This window comes from Sinohyriopsis cumingii, chromosome 1, assembly GCF_028554795.1.
Source record: "Sinohyriopsis cumingii isolate HCF-2022 chromosome 1, ASM2855479v2, whole genome shotgun sequence".
Taxonomy (NCBI): domain Eukaryota; kingdom Metazoa; phylum Mollusca; class Bivalvia; order Unionida; family Unionidae; genus Sinohyriopsis; species Sinohyriopsis cumingii.
Window position 1 is genome coordinate 110,161,495 of NC_142961.1, and position 27,195 is coordinate 110,188,689.

The 27,195-nt window shown below is 35.5% G+C and overlaps 1 protein-coding gene across 8 annotated transcripts in view; it reads left to right on the plus strand.

The window, feature by feature from the left end:
• Positions 1-27,195, plus strand: part of LOC149807591 (adhesion G protein-coupled receptor L3-like) — a 149,559-nt gene that overhangs the window by 63,555 nt on the left and 58,809 nt on the right. For 6 of the 8 annotated variants that reach the window (XR_016423020.1, XM_089968499.1, XM_089968558.1 and 3 more), the window contains exons 5-12: positions 3,249-3,290; positions 9,402-9,638; positions 10,027-10,109; positions 12,198-12,371; positions 17,756-17,939; positions 20,044-20,190; positions 21,825-22,042; positions 24,377-24,426. Coding sequence is in view for 7 of the 8 variants with exons in the window: in XM_089968499.1 (XP_089824625.1) it covers positions 3,249-3,290; positions 9,402-9,638; positions 10,027-10,109; positions 12,198-12,371; positions 17,756-17,939; positions 20,044-20,190; positions 21,825-22,042; positions 24,377-24,426 (1,135 nt within the window). In the remaining variant the exon portion in view is untranslated. The remainder of the gene's footprint in view (positions 1-3,248; positions 3,291-9,401; positions 9,639-10,026; positions 10,110-12,197; positions 12,372-17,755; positions 17,940-20,043; positions 20,191-21,824; positions 22,043-24,376; positions 24,427-27,195) is intronic. The other 2 variants (XM_089968540.1, XM_089968548.1) reach the window with 2 other exon arrangements.

Consider the following 27,195-nt stretch of genomic DNA (forward strand, 5'->3'; position numbering starts at 1 on the left):
CAATTAAATGTTATGTCTAATATGTATCAGCGTTGAAAATTTCACTACTTCCGAAATTCCCCCAAAAGTCCCAGATGTGAACAACCCATAATAAATATATATATGTCTTCATCTTTTACAAATTAAACCTGGCCTTCAACTCACATATAATGGTTATAACTTTATATACATTGATCCATACTGTCAATTCAGTGATTTTATATACATTGATCCATACTGTCAATTCAGTGATTTTTCTGGTTTTCAATTTTCAATTTTAATTAAAATTTCCTTGGTCTTGTGAAAAACAAAACAAATGATGATTCATAGGTGGATAAATCTGCTGACACTAGGGTCAGGAGGGTTATCATGAATACATTGGAATTTCAGTATTTTCCCCCATAATGACACAATAATACAATATCAGACTTTCACAAACTTTAAACAATATTTTCTTTATGAACGCTTTTTTTCCCAGTGATAGTGTTCCGACATTTTACATCATTGTTGCCATGGGATTATCAAAGGAGAAACCCAAGGACAATTGATATTAAATAAATATGTTAGAATGTTAGAAATTGAGTATTTCTTGTAACATGGAGTGGTATGTTTCATTGTAGTGATTTTTTGGTTTACGGAGCAAGAGCACTGTAAGGCTATATAGCGCCACCAAAATGAATGAGGAAAAAAAGTATTTCATTGTAGAATTATTACTGTGTAACAAGCATTCTGAACAGGATCTTGTGCAGATGAGATAGTCACAATCTACAGATTTTAGCAGAAGAAAAACTGTTTAATGTCTCTACCATATTATAATAATAATAATAATAATAATAATAATAATAATAATGACTTTAGTTAAAGAGGGTGAAACAGGTTGTTGCATGGAACTAATCATCCTCACATCCCATTATTATTTTTATATTTACATACATAGGACATAGTTGCAAACACAATAAAAGCAGACACATCTCTCAGTTCATTCTAGAGGAGAAAAATGTACAAATTCATTACAAAAAATAAAAACAATACCTCAACAACATAACCATTAATAATAAAATGGACATATGGTAGTAAACAGAAAATAATTTTATAAAAATGTACTTAGAGTAGGTATATACGTTACACAAACAGTGAGGCAACAAACTGGATGGTTTGAGAATTTACATGTTAGTAGTAATGTAGTTGTCAACTTAGACAGGTTCATTTGTGGGTGCAGATTGTGTTACACATGTAATATATTTGTCAAATCAAACAGGCCCAGTGAGTGGGTGTTCTTTTCAAATCAAACAGGTTCAGTGGTGGGTGTAATGTACTGGTCAAATCAAACACGTTCTGTGGTGGGTGTAATGTATTTGTCAAATCAGGGAGGTTCAGCAGTTGGTGAAATGTATTTCTCAAATTAAACAGGTTTAAAGGTGGGTGCATATTGTGTTACCCATGTCTACGTCAAGTCCTTTTATAAATTCCATTTAAAAACATTTGTAATTGGGAATTATTTTACAACATGAATAGAATATGCTTTTCTCCATGTTAGTCACTTATTTGGTAGGACATATCAGATGGTAAAACATGACCTTATTGGCTGCTTGTTCCAGTGCCATATCATTGAAGTATGGAGTCCTACTCCTTAAAGGATAACATCACTGTCTTTAATATTTGCTGGCTGATTACAAGCTCAACATTTTTTGCTTTGTGTTTATAAAGATTCATGTAGGATCTCAAGTAATTAACGTTGTCATACCTTATGATATTTTATGCCTTTTGTGAAAGATAGGCTGCCTACTAATTAATGAGATCATACGCTGGCATTTTTTGCATTGCATGAAAGAGAGAATACCCAGTAATTAACATGGTCATACTCAGGCATTTTGAGCATTTGGTGAAAGAGAGAATACTCAGTAATTAACATTGTCATACTCAGTCATTTTGAGCATTTGGTGAAAGAGAGAATACCCAGTAACTAACATTGTCATACTCTGGCATTTTGAGCATTTGGTGAAAGAGAGAATACCCAGTAATTAACATTGTCATATTCAGGCATTTTGAGCATTTGGTGAAAGAGAGAATACCCAGTAACTAACATGGTCATACTCAGGCATTTTGAGCATTTTGTGCACTGTGTGCGTCTTTTACTTTATATTTTATGGTGTTCCTTCACTTGCATGTATCTCCTGTAGACCAGAGCTATCGTGTCCTCATAGGATTTATTATATGTACTTTTTTATTTTCTCTCTTTGATTCTTGATGCAAAATGATTAAGATAGATGGTCAGTAAGATTATTCCATATTCATTATGTAAGAGTATTCCATAATCAGTATGTGAGAGTATTCCATAATCAGTATGTAAAAGTATTCCATAATCAATATGCAAGAGTATTCCATAATCAGTATGTAAGAGTATTCCATAATCAGTATGTAAGAGTATTCCATAATCAATATGTATGAGTATTCCATAATCAGTATGCAAGTTTATTCCGTAACCAGTATGTAAGAGTATTCCATAATCAGTATGCAAGTTTATTCCATACTCAGTATGTAAGAGTATTCCATAATCAATATGTAAGAGTATTCCATAATCAGTATGTAAGAGTATTCAATCATCAGTATGCAAGAGTATTCCATAATCAGTATGTAAGAGTATTCTATAGTCAGTATGTATGAGTATTCCATAGTATGTAAGATGTATGTAAGAGTATTCCATTGTGAGCATGTAAAAGTATTCCATAGTTAGTAAGATTATTTGATAGTCATCATGTGAAATTATGCCATTGTCAGTATACAAGATTATTCTAATGTCTGTAACAATATTCAGTCATTATGTAAGAGTATTCCATAATCATTTTGCAGAATTATTCCATTGTCATTATGTAAGTGTAAGAGTATTCTATAGTCAGTATAAAAAGAGTATTCAATAGTCAGTATGCAAGAGTATTCCAGTCATCATTATATAAGAGTATTCATAGTATTTAAGATTATTCAATAGGCATCATGTAAGATTATTCTATTGTATGTTAGATTATGCCTGTACCAAAACTAATTCACTAATTTTTTTCCAGAAAGTAACTATAATATGAAAACCATTTAATACAAAATACACAATTCCTGTGAGGCAGCTAAAATATGGTGATAATCAAGACTTTGTTATTAATTTTTTTCTTCATAAAATGATCTACATGAAAAATATTCTGTTACAATACTTCTACAGTACAGAATTTAAATGAACAGCATGCTTTAAGTATTGATGTCAAAAACATGCATCTTTCTAGTTCCAGATAACACATTTATTTCAAGGCTGTATCCAACAACAGGTGAGTGCAATTCGAATACCACTATAATGTATGTAGGGTCCCATGAAGTGTATTATTTGTGGGTTTTTTATGAAATAGATTCACTTATGTTAAAGAAAAACTAAGATCTTTGTTTCAGCATGGGGTGGGACTTTTGAGTTATTTTCATTTCTCAGTGGATGGTCATTTTTATATACTAAGCAGGCAGCTATATGGCCAGGATCTTTGCTAGCCAAAGTTCCGATATGTTAACCCTATCTACACTTTGGCAGATCAAGCAGATATTTCTGTGCTTTGGGTCTGAGAATTTCATTGGATGCAGAGCACTAAAATATCTGCTTGATCCATCAAGGTGTAGATAAGGTTAACATATTAGAACCTTGGCTAGCAAAGATGCATGGTCAGCGGCTGTTAAACTGATTTAATTATAATACCCTTACTGGTGTCCAACCAGTTCTCATCAATAATAGAAACATTATTTCACTTTAAAATCATCTTTTGGTATATTTTTGGTATTTAATCATTGAAATTAGTTTTTATCTTTAACAAACTTCTGAAATTATTCTGTAATAAATGATTTGCCATACAGACCATTTTTAAAGAAAGCCTTCTTATAATGTCAAACTTATCCTAAATAAAAATGATGGCTGTCTGACATGCATTATGGCCACTGTGGCAGCTGTGATAAAAATCTTGTCATATGTTAACTCAAACAAAAGTATTATTGATGTGGTGTTTTCACCAGAAAAACTCTGACCTCCAGTTGGCCACCACAGCTTCCTTGAAAATCGTATTACTACTCCTGAATGGAAAGTCAAAATTTGAAAATATTATCCATACTTCTGTCCAAATGGATGGCTATATCAGCATGGGGTTTTCACAAGAAGACATTTTATAATACCTAGTTGGTCCCAAATGAAAATGGTTTCAGTCGTACATTCAATATGGCTGCCATGATGGCTCTCTTAAAAATCTTGTCACTATTCGTAAACGGATGATAATTATGACATAGGCTTTCACCAAAATAATTCTTATGATGTCTGTTTTGACCTAAATGAAAAATGATGCCAAGCTGACATCCAGTATGTGTATCACATCAGCTGAATTGGGGGCCCCGAGTGGCTGAATGGTCTAAAGCGCTTACCGTTCCGGATCATGGCCATCTCATCTCTGTCTGCGTGAGTTCGAGTCTCGGAATTGGCCAATGTGGGTATGTGAGAAAGCTTGCCAGTAGCTTCTCGAGGGTCGTTAGTTCTTTCCGGGGATTTCCCGGGTTCTTCCTCCACCATTAATACTGGCCACCATGTATAGCCTATCGTGTGCTGAAAAATGGCAATAAACCCTACAACAACAACATCAGCTGAATTTGAAAATCTTTTTATCACTCATGAATATCAGATGGTTTCATCACTTTACAGTTAAAAGGAAGAAATGGTCGTACCTTTAATTCCTTCCTTGGTTTGTCCTTGAGAAGATCACAGCTTAATTACCATTGCCTTAGCATCATAGAGCCATCAGTTTGCTCAGAGTGCTGTTGAAGACCATTCAACAATGAGAGCCAATTTTCACAAACATGGCCTTCAGAATAATGGGAAGTTGATGTTCATGGAGTACATGCAGTTTGCCGTTCATAATTTATCATTAATTTAATTGTTAAATGTGTATTATTTAGCTGTTCATGACATGTACATGTAATAAACCATTCATCGATGATTATTTCCCCTTATTAGCCCCCTCAACCCAATGTGTATGTGCAAATTCAGCAACTGCATTCCACTGCAATGTAATGTAAGCAAGATGGATTCATTGCCATTGAGATCCACTTTTTGAAGATATGTATTCACAAGTCAGTGTTGTTTTTCTTTAAACTTGAAAGCCACAAAAAGCGTAGACAGCACAGAAGTAATTGAAATTTTTGAAGAGTATTTCTTTTTGCGAATCATGATGAGAACAGATGAAAATGTCAACGTAAATGGTTGGGGTGGTTTATTTCTTTTTGATGGCGGTTATCAGTATCTAGAGGATGATCAGCCACGGTGTTAAAGCCCAGACCAAGTGAATATTAAAAATATTGAATTAATGGACGAAATAAATGGAGATCTGTGCAGAGATATAGAATATAACAGCACGAGCCCCCTGGATACAGAATATAAAAATTTAATTATTTAGATAAGCAATATAAAATTGTACAAGACCAATTATAGGATGCACCTCTACCAGAAAGTAAATTAACATGAAGTTCTAAAATGCAATGACCAGTTCCACTGTATGTAGATACTGCCAAATTTGTAATGAAATCAAGGGAGCATATCAAAATTTAATTGTCCAGCATGTCTTTATAATCTGTTAACTGGTTGCTCTCCAAAATCAACATAGCTTGTCAGTTGGGGTCGAGTGGCACTCTTGTTCCCTCTGGCCTACTCTTATGTCATCACCATTAGTGGCCTCGCTTTGTCATCCAGTCTCTCATCTTAGTTTGTCTGCTCTTATGTTTAGTCATTCACTCATATTAGTTGTGGAAGCTATTTTTATTTTTGCTCTGATGTTTGCTGTCTTTTACCTTTAGCATAACCATCACATAACACCCTGGTTACATGTCTCATAGACTCTTAACTACACGTCTTTTGGTGCAATAATTTCGAGGACATTGACAACCCTGAGAGACAAGACCTTTATATTTGTGTCTGTTCTGCTGAGTAAGCCATTATTAAAAAAAAAAGACTTCACCAGGGACCCCCCCACCAAACTATTAACTTACCCAATTAGAACTCAGGATTATCTAACTATCATTATTAAAACACCCCCCTCCAGGTTTGGAAAGTTTTACATTCTTAATTTCCTTAATGTACTGATCTCTGCAAAGTTTCAAATTTTGATAGATATTTCAGCAAATACAAATGCTGTTTCTGTGACATTTCAACCCTTGCCATTTTGATAAACAAAACCCATCCTTCACTCTTGTTTCACTTGTCATCATATGTAACCTTATAAATAATCATGTCTCAACCAGGCATACTCTAGAGCTAGCATTGTTAAACCTGCTGGTACAAAATGCACACATCAGTTTAAATTTTCTGTATTCTTCAGTGACATATGCAAAATTCACACTGTTATAGTGGTATTCATATTTACAGATTTTGTTTTTAACATTTCTGCTGATTCAGGACCAAAAGAGTTCATGCAGTGGCCAGTCATCTTTTTGTTAGAACAAGTTCTTTCATTGCTACTCCTCCTAAACTGTTGGGAGGAAAGTAATCAAACTTGGCACACAGTTTCTGAAGTCTGAGTTGCCCCTTGAACATCCAGTATGTCAGCCATTGGCACCTATCTTGAAAACTTATAATTGCTTCACTAGTACAGATGGTTGTACTAACACATAGTTTTTATTAGAAAACTTCTTTCATTATTCTGATCTTCTGTCCATCATGGCCAAATGGAAGACATCTTAAACACTTTCTTGTTACTAATTTTCCTAAATGGATTTTTAATAGGAGTAACATAGTACTTGCTATTACTGCATTGCAGTATCTTTTCCTGGGTTTAATCCCCAGTCCAAGTACATTATCCCCTTCTCAAATATTAACCAGTGTTAGGGTAAGTAATTCCTACCCTTTCATTGTTCCAGTTCCTTGGTGTGTTGTATATATTCCTTTAAGACTTTGTTAATGCTGCTTAGTGTTGGCAGAAGTGGGCATAAAAAGGTAGTGTCAGACTTCACACAATCTGTCTTGTGCCTATGGCATGTGTGCATGTGGATAGTTGCCACATTTGTTGCTCATGGCCCAGTAGGGTTAAGTGTTTGAGGGACCTGTGGAACCAGGATGAATGTTCCTGCTTTTCTCTTGTTCTTCTTTTATTGAGAACTCCCAACATTCTCAGGAGGGGGCAAGGGTATTTTCTTATGTAGGGAAGTCACTAGTTTAAGCAACAGAGTTGTCTATTGTTTGGAGGTTGCCTGCTTCCACAAGGGTGGATCGTTTGAACTTCTTGTCTTTTAGGCAGAATAATTTTGATGCTAACTACATGAAGAAACTGCATCATGACATGCCACCCCAAAAATGTGTGACATTTTGAGCCAATGCAGCTTATGTAATAAATTTTGGCCATGTTTTTTAAATATTTTTTATATGTTAACTTTATAATTTATTTTGTGTTCATTTTACAGAACTTTAACATTATGTTATGTTTTATCTGGTTGCACTTTATTTACATTTATTTCAAAGGTTTTATTTTATGCAATTAAGTTTTTCATTTTTCAAACTAACCTTTGGTTGACAACATGTAGTTGGTATCATCCTGAGATGGCATAAAATCATACTTCATACATAATATCTACTTGGCGGAGATCTCTGAGGGAGAGATTCTTGGCATTTTGCAGCGTAGGGAATTTGCTGGTCCGGAATAATGAGCACAGCTTTCCAGATGCAAGGGAGCATGGTCTTCATCTTGCACATGTAGGCCTTGAATTTGGTAGTTATCATTCTCGGAGTTGAGTTCCATGAACAGGATCTCTAGAAAAGTGACATCATCAGACTGGTGATTGACTGGCAATGTGCCACTGGGTGTCAGGTGACATTCAGTGAAGATCTATCACTGGGCACCAATTTACTGACAACTGGCACTGGGAAATGTGTCTAGTGACAGTTAAAGAAAATCTGTCACCAGGTAATGGGTTTGAGCATTGGGCTTTCGACACTGGTCACCTGTCTCAAGTGACATTTGCCTAGTTTATGTCATGGGGCACTGGGCAGCAAGTACCAGATACCAGGCACTAATCACCAGGCACCAGGTGTTGATCGCTTAGTAAATGTACAATTTTTCCTTTTGTGTCACAGTGATAACGTATTGTGAAGAAAAATATTGATTATGGAATTAATCGAGCTTAACATGTGGGTATGTCTGTACAAGATGATTTAAGAGATCTTCTCTTCATGACTTAAGGTGTCAAGGTCAGAGACTAGGACAAAGAGTTTTATATTGCATGTCTCTTGTCAACATTGCAGCTTAAACATTAAGGAAAATCTTTTTGTTGCTGAATTTTGCACGAGTGTTCTTAAGAATGGTTTCAATACTGAGAAGTTAAACAATTTAAAAGGAGGAAAGAAATGGACATATTATGTGTTCCTTCAAATTCTTTGTGACCAGCAGAGTATTAGTCCCATCAGAGGACTCAAGAAATAAATTATTGTAAAACAAGTGACCAGCAGAGTATTAGTCCCATCAGAGGACTCATGTAATAAATTAGTGTAAAACAAGTGACCAGCAGAGTATTAGTCCCATCAGAGGACTCTTGAAATAAATTAGTGTAAAACAAGTGACCAGCAGAGTATTAGTCCCATCAGAGGACTCTTGAACAAAATTAGTGTACAACAAGTGACCAGCAGAGCATTAGTCCCATCAGAGGACTTGTGAAATAAATTAGTGTAAAACAAGTTTCCTGCAGAGTATTAGTCCCATCAGCTTGTATCTTTTTATGAAGCAAATTTAAATTTCATCCATGATATGAAAAAGAGATTACAGAATAATTTTATTTTTGTACCTTTCTTGTGTCCCCAATATTTCTGTGTTTTCTCTGCATCCTTTCCTGTCTGTGTCATGCAGTCACAAAGTTGAGCTCAAAATTTTACCTTCTGTTACTTCATTCCAAGAGTGGTAAGAATCAAACAAAAATTGGGTGATTATCTATTGGTTTTTCTACTTAAATGTACATTATAAATTTTAATGAGATTGAGTAAAAGGAAGATTTTTAATTTTGGACTTTTAGTCTTGCTGGCATTTGTTTACATTTGTTTTTGCTCATTAAACAATGTTGTGGCTTAGGAGCCTTACATGTCCCATCATGTTACACCACATCCTGTCCATCAGGAATTTCATTTCTGATTAACTTTTCGAGGCTTTATTGAAACCAAATTGGGTTTGAGGTCTTGCACTGGAATCACCAAGGTCGTGTTAATTTTTCAAAAAGTTTCAAACATTTTAGAGGGTTATGACCATTGTTTAGGTAAGTAATTTACTTGGTTGAGTCATACTAGTGGTGTTACTATTCATGAATACATGACTAATAAAATTAGGATGCCATGTCTTGCCTGAATTAGCTCATGTATATTTATTTGTCTTTGATATATGTGACAGCTGCCCCACAATTCGGACAATTCAGCAGCACCAGTAGCAGTGTGAAGAGTACAGATCTGTCAACCCGCCAACACATCATCACTGATAAGCCACCTATCTCCACAGCTGCATCAGCTGAACCAGGAGCCATCCGCATGCCAGGTGATGGTTGTGGGGCTACAGTGGCTCAGGGTATTCAATGGCCACCTACTGCAAGGGGCAGTATAGCATATATGCCCTGTCCGGATGGAATGTTAGGTAAATTGTTTGATATTTGATTGGTCAGGTTCAGTTCAGACCTAAAATTCCTCCCATCATATCTGCTGATTTTGAACATGATAATACCTGCAAACTTGTTTTTTAGATAAATTCTTTTCCTTGCCATGACACTACAGATAAATTATTATAAATTTTCATGTGAAAAGAGTAGCTATTTGTAAACTTTATGTAAAATAGCAATCTAATAACTCTGAATTGAAAAGTTTTTAAATATGTTAAACTTGAGTTCAATATAATTACAGAAAATGTTCAAGTTTTCTTGATTTTTAATAATAATAATAATAAATAATAATAATTATTATTATTATTATTATTATTATTATTATTATTATTATTACCATTATTAGTATTATTATTATTATTATAGGCACTGCTCAATGGAAATGTGGCAAGAAGTGGATTGGACAGCCAAATTTGTCAGACTGTGTTTCTTCCTGGATGGATGAGATGGTATGCAATTAAAGTTTTTCTTAACTGTTTTAGCAGTATAGACAGTGGTTCCCCCTCTTGACTGACCTTCTTGACCAGCGGTCACCTGCTTTATTACAGCCAGAATCCATTGACACCAATGAGTTTATGCTCAAAAGTACCCCATTAAGAGCGAACCTCTCTAATGCAGCTAGCATATTAATGCAAAACTTGTACAATTTACCCCTCATGAGTGGACATGTGTTGGGGTTTTCAGATAAAAATTTCACAAATATTCATTGATTTCAAATTCATCACATTGACATTTGTTCCAACATGCTGATAAAGTACCTATTGGTAACTTGAATCCCTACAAAGAGGTAAGTATTCAAATTGTCCTTACTGCTGTATGTTTCTTGTCAGGTTTTGTAACTGACTATTATTACCACTGAAATTAAGATGGCAAAAGATAACGGCAGAGAAGCATATTCAGGTTGATATCTTGTTGCCATAAATGAACAGTTAAAACATTTCTTATGATGCTAGCAGATCCTAAATGAAAATTGTGCTGATCTGATATAAAAAATGTAAATCTTTGCTTCCTTCTCCTAACTGAAAAGTCACATTGATGTAGAGTTCCAATGGCATCTAGTTGGTTCTTATTAAAAACAATGCTGATTGGACATCTGGTAGAGTTGCCATGGTGGCCATTTTGAAAATCTTATCATTACTTATTCAGGATTGATGGTCACATTGACATGCTTTTGCCAAAGACTTTTTATGATATCTAGTTGTTCATAAATGCAAATGGGGATTTTATTGTATCAGATATGGTTGCCATGACAGACATCTTGAAAATATAGACACCCCCGGAATGGATGGTCATATTGTCATGGTTTTTACGAAAAGTCATGTAATTATGATTGTTATAAGTGAAGATAGTGCTGTCTTACATCCAATATGGCTTCCACAGCGACTAATTTGAAAATATTGTTGCTCAGGAATGTCAGAGGTGGTTTCACCACTCAGTGGCTGAAAAGAAGAAATGGTCTTATCTTGAATTCATGGATTTTTTTTCTTCTGACAGTAGGGCATCAGTCTCTTTGAGGGACTTTTGTTATGATATTGGTCAGTTACTTTGGGTCAGCTGGCCTAGGGTCACTTTTATCAGCCTGCTGCTGAAGAATATGTGCTAACATATTTCACGAATTTACTGCATTCAGCTTTTTCCTCATTATAATTGCTAGTTGGTGTCCATTACTACCAAATGAGTTATGTTCCAAATTTTATTATACTGAGAACCGTGATATTTATGGAACAGCAATATATTAAGAAAACTTTAATGTATTGCACCATGGTTTAGCGATCACTATCAATATTTGTTAGTAATAGTGTTTTGAAAAGGAAATGAAGATATAAAACTAAGTTTTGGCTTGTTTTCTTTTAACCCTTATTGTTTTACATTGTATGATTTTGGTCATGGTGCCCTTGATCTAAGAGCTAAATGATGTTGATTTCATGAAAAATTTTGTTGATTGTATGTGAACTAGGAATTGAGAGCACCAATGCTAGAATTAAAAGAAGCTAACACGAATGAATCATAAAATTAAAAAAACAAATGGTAGATAAAAAGAATCATTTATGGTTTGCACTGAAAGAAGGAAATCCCAGTCTTAAAGTCAACCCAGACATGTACTTTATTCAGTTTGTCATTGTGAAAGAATTTTGTCTCAATTTACAGGAAACAGATTTATACACCAGATTCTGTATAGATCTGCGTACAAGTCCAATCCAACTCCAAACTGCAAAGACCCGGATCTCTCATTGCGTAATGTACTGGATTGGAACCTATGCATATATGCAGATTGTTAAGAGTAATCAAAAGAACAAAACTATATAAACTCAGATTTGCTGGTACATTATATGTTTGCAGAACAGGGGCTATGTTGTTTACTATTGGACCCAATTCTGTGATATCTTATTGTCAGAATTCCATCTAAACAGAGACTGTTTTACTCCAAGTGACCTAAAACCTTTCTAAAGCTCTTCAGTGCATAAAAACAAGACTGTGTACAATCATGGCAGTTGTGTTGATTCAGATACAGATTTCAGTTAATTATATTTCTGCAGCTGAATGGCACCAACAGACCAGAGGATGCAGTAGAGAAGGTGAAGCTGCATACATCTAGTAGAAAACTGCGGGCAGGTGACATTAAGAAGGCTACCAGAAATCTTCTACCACACCTTATAAAACAGATGAAAAGACAGCTTCCAAACAAGGAAAAGATGAAATCATTCACCAAGGTGAAGCCAACAGTGTAACAATAAATAGCAGTGTAATTGTCTTAAATGCAGTAGAATCTCACCCACTCAAATGTAGACTCAGATTAACTTGACATCTCTGTACTGATATCTAGATTTTAAATTAAGCTGACTGGCAGTGTATTGATGTATAGATTTCTGATGGAGCAGACTGACAGTGAATTGATGTATAGATTTCTAATACAGCAGACTGGCATTTTTGTATTGATGTATTGATTTCTAATAGTTCAGACTGACAGTGCACTGTTATTTAGATTTCTAATGGAGCAGACTGACATTGTACTGATATCTAGATTTTTAATGGAGCAGACTGACATTGTACTGATATCTAGATTTCTAATGGAGTAGACTGGCAGTGTACTGATATCTAGATTTTTAAAGGAACAGACCAGCATTTGACAAATTAACTTGACATCACTGTACTAGCATCTGTTTGTAACTAGACAGACTAGCAGTTCACAGATAAACCTGATAGCACTGTATGTGAACTTGTCTTATGATCTCTAATTGAACAGTCTGGCAGTTCATTGAAATGACATAATCCAGTGTTTTTTGTCTAGGATGTTAACATGGGGGAATGAACTCTCTGGTATTTGTTAATTTTTTTTAGTGATGGAGTGTGGTAATAATAATAATAATAATGACCTTATTTAAAGAGGGTAACACAATTAGCTAAGAACTAATCTACCTTGAGGCCCTCATACAAAGGAATTTATTTATTTTAGCTGCATCTCTGAAGTCACTGGATATATTGGGTTTGGAAGAAGGAAATAGAGTGGGCATTTCTAATCTCAACTGGAATACTATTCCAGATCAGCGTTCCAGAGTATTGGAAACTTTTTTTAAAATAACTCCTTATTTGGTTTGGGAATTTTATACTGTTTGGTAGACATGGATCCCAGGTGGGGAGTATTACCAGGTAGCCTATACTGGAATAGCGATTGTAAATATTCAGGAGTACTGTTATGGGATATCCTGTACATTAATTTGGCTTTTCTCAAACAGATTTGATCTTTAATAGGTAATATTTTTAACTTACCAGCTAAATTTTCCTTGCTTTCTTTCTGGATTGATATTAGCCCTAATGCTCTTTTTTGAAGATGTGCCAGCTATCATTTGAATTACCCCATACTGTATTACAGTAGTCTAAATAGGGTTGTATGTAACTGTTATAAAATGGTGGGATGGGGGGCAGATTTTTCATGAGAACAGACCATGTTTCAATAACTTGTAATGATTAAACTTACAGTTGTTTATCTGAATTATCAGCCCAGTGGTAGTGATTGTGTGTTATGGCATTCGCACTGTGTCATATGCATTAGAACTAGTGATGGGAAATTGGTCAGATTTAATCATCAATAATTGGTTCCACTCAAGCAACTGATGATCAATTATAATCGAAAATCAGAAAAACACTAATTAGATCTGCATGTAACTGCAGAGACATTACCACAGAATACTGAAAACTGCATGACATCAGAGACTTTGGCACTGAATTTCGAAAACTGCTTGTAACAGTTGAGACAATACCACTGAATATCGAAAACTGAATGTAACAGCAGAGACATTGCCACCAAATACTGAAAACTGCATGACATCAGAGACATTACCACTGAATACTGAAAACTGCATGTAACAGCAGAAACATTACCATGGAGTGCTTAAAACTGCATGTAACAGTAGAGACATTACCATGGAGTGCTTAAAACTGCATGTAACAGTAGAGACATTACCACTGAATACTGAAAACTGCATGTAACAGCAGAGACATTACCATGGAGTGCTTAAAACTGCATGTAACAGTAGAGACATTACCATGGAGTGCTTAAAACTGCATGTAACAGTAGAGACATTACCACTGAATACTGAAAACTGCATGTAACAGCAGAGATATTACCACAGAATACCAAAAACTGCATGACATCAGAGACATTACCACTGAATACTGAAAACTGCATGTAACAGCAGAGACATTACCACAGAGTACTTAAGACTGCATGTAACAGTAGACACATTACCACAGAATACTTAAAACTGCATGTAACAGCAGAGATATTACCACAGAATACTTAAAACTGTATGAAATCAGAGATATTACCATTGAATATCGAAAATTGCATGTGACAGCAGAGACGTTACCACCAAATACTGAAAATTGCATGTCTGCTGCTGTACATTCTTGGCAAGTGCAGTTGGTAAAATGTTTTTAATTACTTCATATTGCAAATGTAGTTGTGTAAGCACTTCATTAAGGAGCTGATACATAAGTCAAGCACTTACAGTATCAGACTGAGTTTAGTTAATATCATGAATGCTTCAGTTTCATAGACCAGAAGAGCTTATGGTGTGTTGTCTGTCTGCCAATTAGCACAAGTTTTTCTTGGATACTCCAAAACTATATGGAGGATTGCCATGAAAATTTTGCACACATATATCAATTCCATAGTATCACTGCTCCTGAATGTAAATGGTGCTGCTTGAAAATCCAATGATGCCACCATAATTTTGTTATCACTACTTCTTCTGAATCATTGTTGGATTTTCACTGAAAAACTTGTGATGTCTAGTTGGTTATAAATGAAATGGTGCCTATCTGATGCCTAGTATGGCTGGCACAGTGGTTTTCTTAAAAATCACTTTATATCTATTCCTCCTGAGGAAAAAAAAATACGGCCATGGGGTTTTCACCAGAAGACTTCTTATGATATCTAGTCAGTCCCAAACGAAGATGGTGCCAGTATGGTTTCCAGTAAGGCCACCACAGTGGTCATTTTGAAAATCTTTTTAATGCTGCGTCTTCTGATTGGATCGTCATATCAGCATACTATTTTCACTAAAAGGCTTCTTAAGATGTCTACTTGGTCCTAAATGAACACCACAGCAGCCATCTTGGAAATCTACTTATGAATGGAAAGTCGTATTGCCATGGGGTTTTCACCAAAAGATTTGTTTTGATGTCTACTTGGTCCTAAATGAAACTGGTGCTGATCTGATGTTCATTATGGTCATCACAGTTGCCATCTTTAAAATCTTTATACTGCAGCTCCCCTTGAACAAAAAGTTGTTGTTGTTGTTGTTGTGGGGTTTAACGCCATTTTTCAGCACACGATAGGCTATATATGGCGGCCAGTATTAATGGTGGAGGAAGAACCCGGGAAAACCCCGGAAAGAACCCACCGACCCACGAGAAGCTACTGGCAAGCTTTCTCACATACCCATATTGGCTGAATCTTAGACTCGAACCGACGCAGGCAGAGGTGAGATGGCAGTGATCCATAACGAAGAGCGCTTTAGACCACTCGGCCACTCGGGGCCCCCTGAACAAAAAGTAATATTGCCATGGGGTCTTTGTGAGGTCCAATATTGTCATGGGGTCTTGCCAAAAGACTTTCTATGATGTTTAGTTGGTCCAGAATGAAAATGGTGTTTATTGGATGTCCAATATTGCCACCACAGTGGTAAACTTGAAGCAAATCAGCTGTGCACAATTGTAATGTGTCACCTTATTTTTATTGATGTGGGGTGGGGAATTCATTAAATTAAGTAGGGATTGACAATGCATAATTTAGCATCTTGTCTTTTCCCTTGTTGAACAGTTAAAAAAGTCACTTTTACCTACCCTAAATAGAGTGTTTTATGGCAGAGTAATTCAGCATGTCTGAGAAAAGAAACTTTTTATCAGGTTAGAAAATAATGCTGGTTATCATCCTAAAATAAAACCACTTTCTCCATTTACTAAAAAAGTAATTCATCAAAATTTAAAATCACATTTTTTTGGACAAAGTAAAACAAAATTACATGTTTGTTAAAATACTCCCACTATTTGGTATTTTGTTTCTTGTATGTCATGTAATGGATATAAAAGTTGGAACTTAAATTGCCAGTTTGGAGCTTCAGAGCATGACAGAATTCTGTGTATTTGTAATGAAGTACCAGTTTTCTTTGATTTAGTGGTTCCTGTAACCAACAAAATGCCATTCTTTTATGAAGACAGTAAAGCCTTTTTCTGCATTTGATGAACTCATGTATTGAAGAAAATGTTGTTTTACTGCCAAACCTCATAAAGTGATAGAAAAAAATAAATAAATGAATTCACAGTAATTAACCCACAGAAAGTCTATTTATCACACAGCTACTGTGTTTTGGATGTTAATGTACCCATATTGTAATGTTTAAAAGCTCTACTGCTCATACACTAGAAGAGCTGATAGAATGGTGTGTTGTCCATCATCTGCTGTCCATCCATCTTTTAGCACAAGTTTATTGCTACTTGTAAACTACATGGAGAATTGCCATGAAACTTTGTGCACAAGTTCATTCCATGATCTTGTTGGTCCTACAATAAATTGGTGCCACTTAGACATCCAGTATGGCCACCAGCAGCAATTTTGAAAATCTTGTTATTGCCACTGCTTTTGAAAGAATAGTTGTATCAACATGGGTGTATCATTAGAAGACTTCTTAATGATGTCTGCTTGGTCCTAAACAGATAAATGGTACAAGTCTGATGTCCAGTATGGCTGTCACTATTGCCACTCCTCCTGAACAGATAATCATATTGGCATAGGGTTTTCACTAGAAGACTTGTGATATCTAGTTGGTCTTAAATGATATTGGTGGAAATCTGATGTCCAGTATAGCTGCAACAGTGGCCATCTTGAAAATCTTCTTATTGTTACTTCTTCTAAATGGCTGGTTATAGCAAATTGCGTTTTTGCCAGAATACTTCTTATACTGTATTGTTGGTCATAAATGGAAATGGTACCAATCTGATATCCAATATGGCCACCATGGCATCCATCTTGAAAACCTTGTTTTTATTACTTGTTCAAAATTAAAAGTTGGCTGAACATGAATTTTCCATCGGAAAGCTATTTATGATGCGTTGTTACTTCTAAACGATGTTTGTTGGTCCTAAAAGAAATAGGTACCAAACTGAAATGTCCACCAAAGCAGTTAATTTAATAAGAAGAAATGGTCTTAAATTGCTAAAGAAAATTGGAGATAGTTTCAACACTTGGCATTTGAAAGGAAGAAGTGGTCTTATCTTTAATTCCTGGAATATTTTTTGTCCAGTAGAGCATCAGTCCCTTCAAGGGACTCTTTGTTCATTTATCAGGAATGCATGCATAACACATTTCCTGCTAATCCTTAACACTAAGGTTATGATTTTCCCTAGCTTGTTTGACTTCAGTAATATCCTGCTACGCATAAACCTTGATAATGCTGTGACCCACAGACCCCATTTTTGTACTTCATATTCCCTCTTATTTCAAGATACACTATTAGAAAAAAATTCTTTTGCAAAATAATTTTCCTTCAGAATGCAAAAATGTTTGTATATATGTTTAATTTATAACTTTCAGATGGTTGTTGAATCAGGGAGCAATCTCCTCTCAAAGTCACAGCGGAACTCATGGGACGAAATTCCCCGTATTGAGAGGTCCAAAGCAGTAACGTCACTGATAATTAGCATGGAGGAGATGGCATTTGATTATGCATCTATGATGGATACACCTGGTTCAATGACATCAAGTGAAGATAATATATGTTAGTTTTACATCTACCAGATAAATTAATATTGCTTATCCACATGTTAATAATATGTAATTAGTGCACACACATGTCATAAGCAAACTCATAATAACAGGTATGTGGATATTAGAAGAGTTAACTGTCTTTGACTCTATTCAGAACTCTCCTCTTTTGAGGTACACATAGTAGTGCTGAATAAAATACACGTAAAATCCACTTTTGACTCTGACCTAATCCATAAAGTTACATTGTAATGAGACAACTTCACATGTAATGTTATGTTAAAAGAAAATCATGTTGTTTTCTTTTTTGGCAGATTTGGAAGTCGTCTTCCTTATACATGCCTTATTGGAATCAGTGCACTTGAACTTAGAAAAATGACATTTTTATATGAATTTTGACTGAGGGGTGTACAGTTTTGGAGGCATATTATTTGATCAAAAAAGACTTGTTTGGAAAATAGGATGAACACTGAGTTAGAATAAGCAAATGACGTGGATCTAAAATCATTTATAGCAAGATGATGGGCTTATTACAGTATTTTACATCCCTTTTTTCACTTCCTATGAATTCTGTGTTTATGTCATTCCATTTTGTATGCATGAGGAGTTGGTCTTATATTCAGAAAAAATTTGTCTGTAATCAGACTAAAATATTTTGTTGGATTTCATTGTATTCATAGAAACTATGGCAACATTCTTAAAACTTCATAAATTTCAACTTTAAAATCAGCTTTCTGGCACGTAATTCAGTTTGTTTGTTATTGAATATCAAGAATTGTTTTTTTATTATATTGGTACCTTAATGTTAACAGCATTGGTAATTAATATTGCATGTAATTTTTGCATCAGACATATTTTGAAATATTCTTTCAATAGCAGTTGCATTAAAAGACCAATTTGAGTCATTCAGAAAATTATGTTCCATTTATACAGCTATGAAAGATTCTTTTAGAAGTGCACAATGAATGAGAATGTATAAAAAAAATTGATGGCATAGGATGTTAAAATATTGGAAGTTGTTGCATATCATAATGTGTAGACATAGATTTTGTTCATTTTTAGCTCTACTTGTCATAGACCAGAAGAACTTATATGATGGCCTGTTGTCCATGGTCCAGCCGTCATCTGTCATCTGACCTCTGATTTTTGGACACAGCAGCAGCCATTTTGAAAATCTTATAACAACTTCTCCTGTACGGATGGTCATATTATCACTAAAAGACTTTGTAACAGTGTCTAGTTAGTCCTAATCTGGGGTCTAATATGGCTGCCACAGTGGCCAGCGTGAGAGTCTTGTTATCACTACTGCTCCGGAATGAATGCTCATATCATCGTGTGGTTTTCACTAAAAATCCTTATATAATGTTTTCTTGAACTTAAAAGAGTGGTTTTTCTGATATCCAGTATTTGGCCATTTTAAATGACGTTTTCATCAGACAAGATGTTATTATGTTTACTTGGTCCTAAATGAAACTTGACTCACCCTCAATATAACCACCACATGGACATTTTGAAAATATTGTTATCTCTACTCCTCCCATATGGACAGTATATCAACATAGTTTTCACCAATAGACTTCTTACGATACCTGGTTGGTTCTACATGAAAATGGTGCCAGTTGTACATCAAATATGGCTGCATTGATGGCTGTGTTGAAAATCACTACTTCTCCTGAATGGATGATCACTATGTAATGGGGGTTTCACCTAAAGACTTCTAACGATGTCTATTTTCATCCAAAGGAAATTTTTGCCAATCTGATGTCCATTATGTCCACCACAGTAGTTAATTTGAAAATCTTGTTATTACCAAAGAATTTCAAAGATGGTTTCAACAATAAGCAGTTTGAAAGGAAGAAATGATCTTATCTTGAATTTCATAAAATTCTTTATGCCCATTAGAGCATCAGTGCCTCAAGGGACTCTTGTTCTAATCTGCCTACTTTTTTTCTGTTCAACATATTTTGCATATTTCTCTGTTCACATAACTAATTTGTATCCCTCTGATGACCTTGAACCTCAAGGTTTTTCATTTGGGAATCACTTTCTGTAAAGTGAGATGTTTTGATACGTTTATATTATATGTACATAATTAAATTTTCAATTCAATATTGCAGTTTTAGAGGTAAAAGTGGTGAAGAAAACAGGGCAGGCAAAGCATGATGTTGTATTACCATCTGCTAGTAACCAACCTAGTGATAAATGGTCAAACAAGGTGGATAAAATTGTACTGCCCCTTGATAGTCTACCCAGCAAGAAAGATGGTAGGTTAATCCTGGAAATGGAGATTTACTTGCTTGTAGCCTTTGTTGATTCTTTACTAAGAAGTGCTTCATTTATTGATGTATAATGTGCACTCTATACCAACCATGTAGAACCCGAGTGGCCGAGTGGTCTAAAGCGCTCACCATTCCAGATCACTGCCATCTCACCTCTGTCTGCGTGGGTTCGAGTCCAAGTCTCGGTATGCGTGGGTACATGGGAAAGCCTGCCAGTAGCTTCTCGTGGGTCAGTGGTTCTTCCCTGGGTTTTCCAGGGTTCTTCCTCCACCAGTTATACTGGCCGCCATGTATAGCCTATCTTGTGCTGAAAAATGGCATTAAACCCTAGAACAAGAAGAATAAGAAGAAGAAGAAGTAGAACCCGATCTGCTGTAATAATGCATGAGTAGATCAGGGTCTACTTATTTTATACCAACATTTGCCATCTGACACAATTGGTGTCACAGTGAGATAGCAGTGTCAGTGGTTCTGAAATCACCAGCTGTTAAGGCAGAGATAAATGAAAGGGAATATGTATTAAAAGTCAAGAATAATAAATATATACAATCAAAATATTTGATAAGATATTTTGCCATTGATAAATGAAAATATCAGACTTAAATTCTGTGTTATACAGTTGTGTTCACTGAAATTAAGAGACAACAGTTTGAGCTGATCATAGCTGTGGTGGTAGATTGACATTTTTCACCTTTGAATACAAGAGGGAATTTCACATTTATTATGATTCACTCTGAAACTAAAAACAAAATATATATAGATACAAAATTTAACTTGTCAGAACTTATTTTTCATTGCTGTTTTTTTCGTTAAGTAAGTGTATTTTCACAGATCAAAATTTTATTGTGGATTGCTAATTACAGTGCATTGAGAATTTTTTTATAATGAAGTTTTATATCACATGGGGTTTTCAATAAAAGAATTTTTATAATGTCTAGTTGATTCTAATTGAAATGGTGCATATAAGACATCCAGAGTAGCCACCACAGCAGCAAATGAAATTTTATTATTGCTATTCCTCCAGAATAGAAAGGCATATCAGAATGGGTCTGCTAACTTGATTTTTAAGAACACAGTATTTGTTTTTGGTGGGATTTGTTGAGTGAAAGGTAGTGATTAAACATGTAGGCAAAAGCTTGTTTATTTGCTCTGCCTCTAAGTCCCCATGTAGCACATCTTGTAGTTATAATACCCATATGAAATGGGATCTGTATAATCGTCTATAAAGAATTATTCCCCTTTTTAATATAAATTGTTTTATCATCTCTCTGTCATACTCTTGACAGTTCAGTAATCTCATCTGAGACATTTTCATGCAGCTTTGCATGTATTTGTATTGAGATGAGTTTGTGTCCCATAAACATGTGGACTTTGTAAAATAACTGCTTACAGAGTTCTCTCCCCAATTTTTGGAAATTTTAATTACGTTGCTGTGAATGTTCATGTCATCCGAGGTGCAAGTTGAGGCATTCCATAAGGACTCAACAGATCTTGCTGCAGTTTGATGTATGCTTCACAAGAGAAAATATGTACTTTTTTTCGATTGTCATAACTTGCTCTTCAGTCAGAAGAGAAAAAGATTAAATGAATGAAATCAAATATCATCATTACCATTTCAGAGAATGTTCTTGTGTCATTTCTAATGTACCAGAACCTTGGGGAGATGCTGTCCTCTACTGCAGGTGAGGAAGACCCAGACCAGGAAGGTCAGGGAGAACAGGAGAGCATGACGTTGACCATCAACACCAACATTATTTCTGCCTCCATAAATGGTGGACAGAGAATTACAAAGCTAAACCGACCTGTGATATTTACCTTGAATCACACCAGCATAATGGCGAGTTTTATGAATTTTCCAACCATGTTACTATAATCCTATCCCTAACAAAATATAGAAAAAAACAGTCATTTGACATTACCTTAGATATTTCTATTGAGTGATCCTTGTTCATACTTGTTTATTGAACCAAACAGAAACTGAGGTTAAAGTTCCCTATATTTATCTTACAGTGTCAGCAAATGTATGTATTCGCATGGTATTTTCACATGAACATATTATTGCACACAGATATAAGAAAGATAATAATAGAATTTAGGTCTTTGATGTGCTAATAAAGTTATATCAAGGCTTAGTTGTCTGAAATGAGATATTTGTTTAGAAAGGATATTATATAATATGGGTTAAGTACATTTGCCTTGCCTAAAATGATTCCACTGACTTGTGCCATTTCATACCAGGCCTTGTGTCATTCCATTCCAGGCCTTGTTATTCCATACCAGGCCTTGTGCCATTCCATACCAGGCCTTGTGCCATTCCATTCCATGCATTGTGTTATTCCATACCTGGTCTTGTGGTTATCACAACATTCTCATGCTGATATCTGATTGTCCAACTCCAACCATTAATCATTACAACCTGTTTGATTAATAAGACCTCACAGATCAGTAAGATCTGCCTGTTTTTCCTATTCTAAGCACTAGTCAGTAAGACCTGTCTGATTTTCTGATTTCAAACACTGATCAGTAAGTCTTAGACCTGTCTGATTTTCTGATTTCAAACACTGATCAGTAAGTCTTAGACCTGTCTGATTGTCTATTTCCAAACACTGATCAATAGGACCTGTTTGATTGTCTATTTCAGGCACTGATCAGTAAGACCTGCCTGATTGTCTATTTCAGGCACTGATCAGTAAGACATGTCTGATTGTTTGATTTCAAGCATTGATCTGTAAGACCTGTCTGACCATTTATTTGCACTGATCGATAGGACCTGTCTGATTGTCTATTTCCAAACACTGATCAATAAGACCTGTCTGATTGTCTGTTTCCAAACACTGGTCAGTAAGATCGGTCTGTTTTTCTAAATCCAAGCACTGGTCAGTAAGACCTGTCTGATTCTAAGTACTAACTCAAAAGACCTCACTGATTGTCTGATTTTAAAACCTGTGAGATTGTCTCATTTCAAGCACTGATCAGTAAAACCTCAGAATTTTTATTTGAACTGCATGAACATGGTTTGATATCCCTGTCATATCTGTGGAGGTGTCATGGAATGTTATCCATGTTTGTCTCTCCTTGTCATTTCATGTCTGTGACAAATTTACTTTCTGCTCAGTAACTTTTGATAGACTTGGTAAATTAAAATTAAATTTGTTATGAGATATTATATCAAGAATATTTAAGTAGAGTTCAATTTTCATCAAAGTTTTGAATTTCAGTGTCCCTGTTTGACTTGGAATCATACCCTTCCATTTCATTTCTGCTCAGTAACATTTGAAGGACTTCACAAATTGAAATCAAATATGGTATAAGGCATTAGATTAAAAGATGCTAGCATGGGTTAGATTTGCACTATTTTCTGACAAAACTCTATGGAGTTGTGGATCTTGTTTGATTTTGTAGTTGCCTTTACATTTTGCATTTGCTCAATAAGTTCTTTAATAACTTCATGGATTGGAATAAATTTAGTATGAGGCTTTACACAAAAACAAGTTTCATAGCAAGACATGGTATTCTGCAAAATTCACCTCTAAATCTTTATACAGCGCCCCTCTCTTATACAGCCAAATCAAGTTTAATTTTTGCAATTCTCCAGCAAAATTGTACAGAATTTTGGCATCTGTTTCACTTAAATCTTTGCTCTTTGATTTCTGATAATCAAAACCAAATCTGGCATGAGGTTTTATATGAAGATGTCCTAAGTCGAGCTTGATTTTTATTATGTCTTTTGAGGCAAAATTTTGGAGTTAAGCCCCTGTTTTACTTGGAACTTTGCCATTTAATTCCATCATTTTTGGCAGGGCCAGCCATATTGTGTGGACACATTTTTATTTGTAATTTGGGGGTCAGGTAATTGAGTTTGTATGTCACATGTGATCCTTTGTCTGCTGTATATCTGAATGAAAGCAGAAACATAATTTTAGGCTTCTGCAGTGTTTTAGTTTTATTTTGTCTGTGAAAGATCAGATATTGGTATCAATTCTCTGTGTGTTTGTGTGTAAAATATTGTGACTTTTTGCCATCTTTGCTTTGGTATTGATTCATGCATTGTTAGATAAAAATTTTGATCCATTTGCTACTTTTTGTAATATATGAAACATTATCTAGAAGCATGTTGAAGTAATATTAGATTGACTGTGACTCACATTATATGCTATTTTCATTTTTGCAGACAAACACAAGATATGTACCACTGTGTTCCTTCTGGGACTTTGACCCAAGGTATGATATTTACTAATTTATTTAACCGTATAAAATACACAGCCAACTATCATAATGTGAAAGTAGAGATCCATATCTACCATCGGATGATGCATTTGCAAATTGGGGTTGCTGGCAATTATTTGAACAGATTACATGATTCCTGAGCTGCCAACACATTCCATTGGTCCCTTACTATAAAGCGCTTGGATAGCATGGTCCCCGATATTGCATGGTCATGTTAATGGATCCTGTTTATACTGGTTGAATTATGTTTCTATATAATGTACCTCAGTATAAAGTGACCTCTGTATCACTGTACACTTGTATGGCTTCCCTAAACAGCATTATAGTGAGGGAGCACTGCATGTGATTGAGATCTGTGTGGAGTGTAATAATTAGAACATTTCATCACTGTTTTTTTATCTGAGACATTTTTTCTTCCTGCCATATAGCAGAGTGTATTTTTTTTTTATTGTTCATCCATCCATCCGTCCATCAGTTGCCCATGTCATTTATACCCAGTAACTTGAGTTGTCCACAATCTGATGTTCGTAGACCAGAAGAACTTAATATGGAATGGCCTGTTTTCCATCATCTGTCTTTTATTTAGCACAAGTTTGTTATTGGTACTCTTCGTAAACTACTTGAATGATTGCCTTGAATCTGAATGATTGCCTTGAATCTGAATGATTGCCTTGAATCTTTACATGCACATTCATCCCATAGTCGAGTTGGCCCTAAACGAAAATGGTGCTGCTTGCATATCCAATATGGCCACCACTGTGGTCAACTTAAAAATTTTGTTTTTGCTACTCCTTCTGAATGGATATTCATATCAACATAGAGATTTCACTAAAAGACTTAATACAGTATTTAGTTGGTCCTATTGAAAATGATGCAGATCTTAAGTCCAATATTGTCAGCATGACAGCCATCTTCACAGTCTTCTTGTTGCTACTCCTCCTGAATGGATGGTGATATCAGCATGGCATTTTCACTTAAAGACTTCCTTTGATGGTCGTAAATTAAAATAGTGCTGGTCTGATGTCTGATACGGCTGCCTTCTTGAAAATCTTGTCACTATTCCTTTTTAAAAGATGGTTGTATCAACATGGAGTTTTCACAAAAAAAGACTTCTAATTATATCTAATGGGTCCTCAGTGAAAATCATGCCAAGCTGACGATCGATATGGCTGCCACAGCATCCATTTGCCACATGAACTAAATGTCAGTTTGACACGGGGTATTCTTCAGAAGAATTTATGTGATGCTGATTTGGTCTTAAATGCAAACGGTGTTGACCTGATGTCAAATTTGGTCCTTATTGATCTTCTTATTGCTACTCATCTTGGATTGAAAGTCATAGCTTGAAAATTTTATAGTTGTTCCTATGAAAATGGTGTCATTTGTATCTTATTTGTTGGTTGCCATAATGACTGTCTTAAAAATCTTGTCACTGCTTCCCTTGAATGGGTAGTCATTATGAGACTGGATTTTCACCAAGTCTTAAATGAAAATGGTAACATTCATGCATCCAGTATTTCTGTTAGACCAACTGTCTTAAAAATACTGTCACCAATTCCCCTGGATGATAATTATGACAAGGGATTTTCACCACACGATTGTCCTGAATGAATGTGTACTACAGCAGCTAATTTGAAAATCTTTTTGTTGCTGAATAATATCATAGATAGTTTCAACACTTGACACTTAAAAAGAAAGAAATGGTCTTAACTTGCATTCCTGGAAATTCTTTTTGCCCAATTAAGTGCCAGCCCCTTCTTGTTTAAATAAATCTCAGATGTAAAAAGAATGATTCATTGCTCATGAGGTAGCTGAGTTTTAGACAGAGGGTGGTTGTGCACCATACAAAATTTTATCATTCTGTACACAATCACCTTACCAATAGTGAGTTGAGATAGCTTTCAACTTGTTTGTTCTAATACATATGTGTCAAACTCAAGGCCCGCGGGCCACATCAGGCCCAGCGTACAATTATATCAGGCCCGAGAGGTCTTGACCGGCGTACAATTATATCCGGCCCGATAGAGAATTTTAGGCAAAAATATTTTTTAATGGCCCTGCAATATAAAGTACAAATCAAATTCCCTAATTAGCAGCCTTGCTGAACGATAGGCTACCTGAGAGCGTTCTCGCTTCGATCAGAATAAGCGAAAATAAAAGTTGTGTAGTGAGTGGATGTTTGTCGTTACAGTAACCTAGCAACGTTCAGTTGCTCGTTTTGGATTGGTGCATAAGAAATGAAAGTAGTGTAGTGCCCGGATATTACATCACCTTTTCCCGCTACGGTGTTTCCCAATGCACACTTTGCTGAAAAACTTAGCTTACTTCGCGCAGAGTTCGCATGGCGCTTTAGTGACTTTGAAGCATAGAAAAGTAATTTCGAGCTGTTTCGTAACCCATTTGCCATAGACGTGGAAACTGCACCTGTAAATTTGCAGATGGAGCTAATAGAGCTGCAGTGTAATGGGACACTAAAGGCAAAGTACGACACTGGGGGGCCTGCACAGTTCACTCGTTTCATTCCTGAAGAAATGCCCCAGCTTCATCTACATGCGGCTCGAACCTTGAGCATGTTTGGTAGCACATATTTGTGTGAGCAGCTGTTTTCTGTGATGAAGATTAACAAAACATCACACAGGAGTCATCTCACTGATGAACACTTGCAGTCCATCATGAGAATCTCAATGACACAGAACATTACTCCCAACATAAACGAACTTGTAGCCAAGAAAAGATGCCAAACATCCAGCTCTGACAAATTGG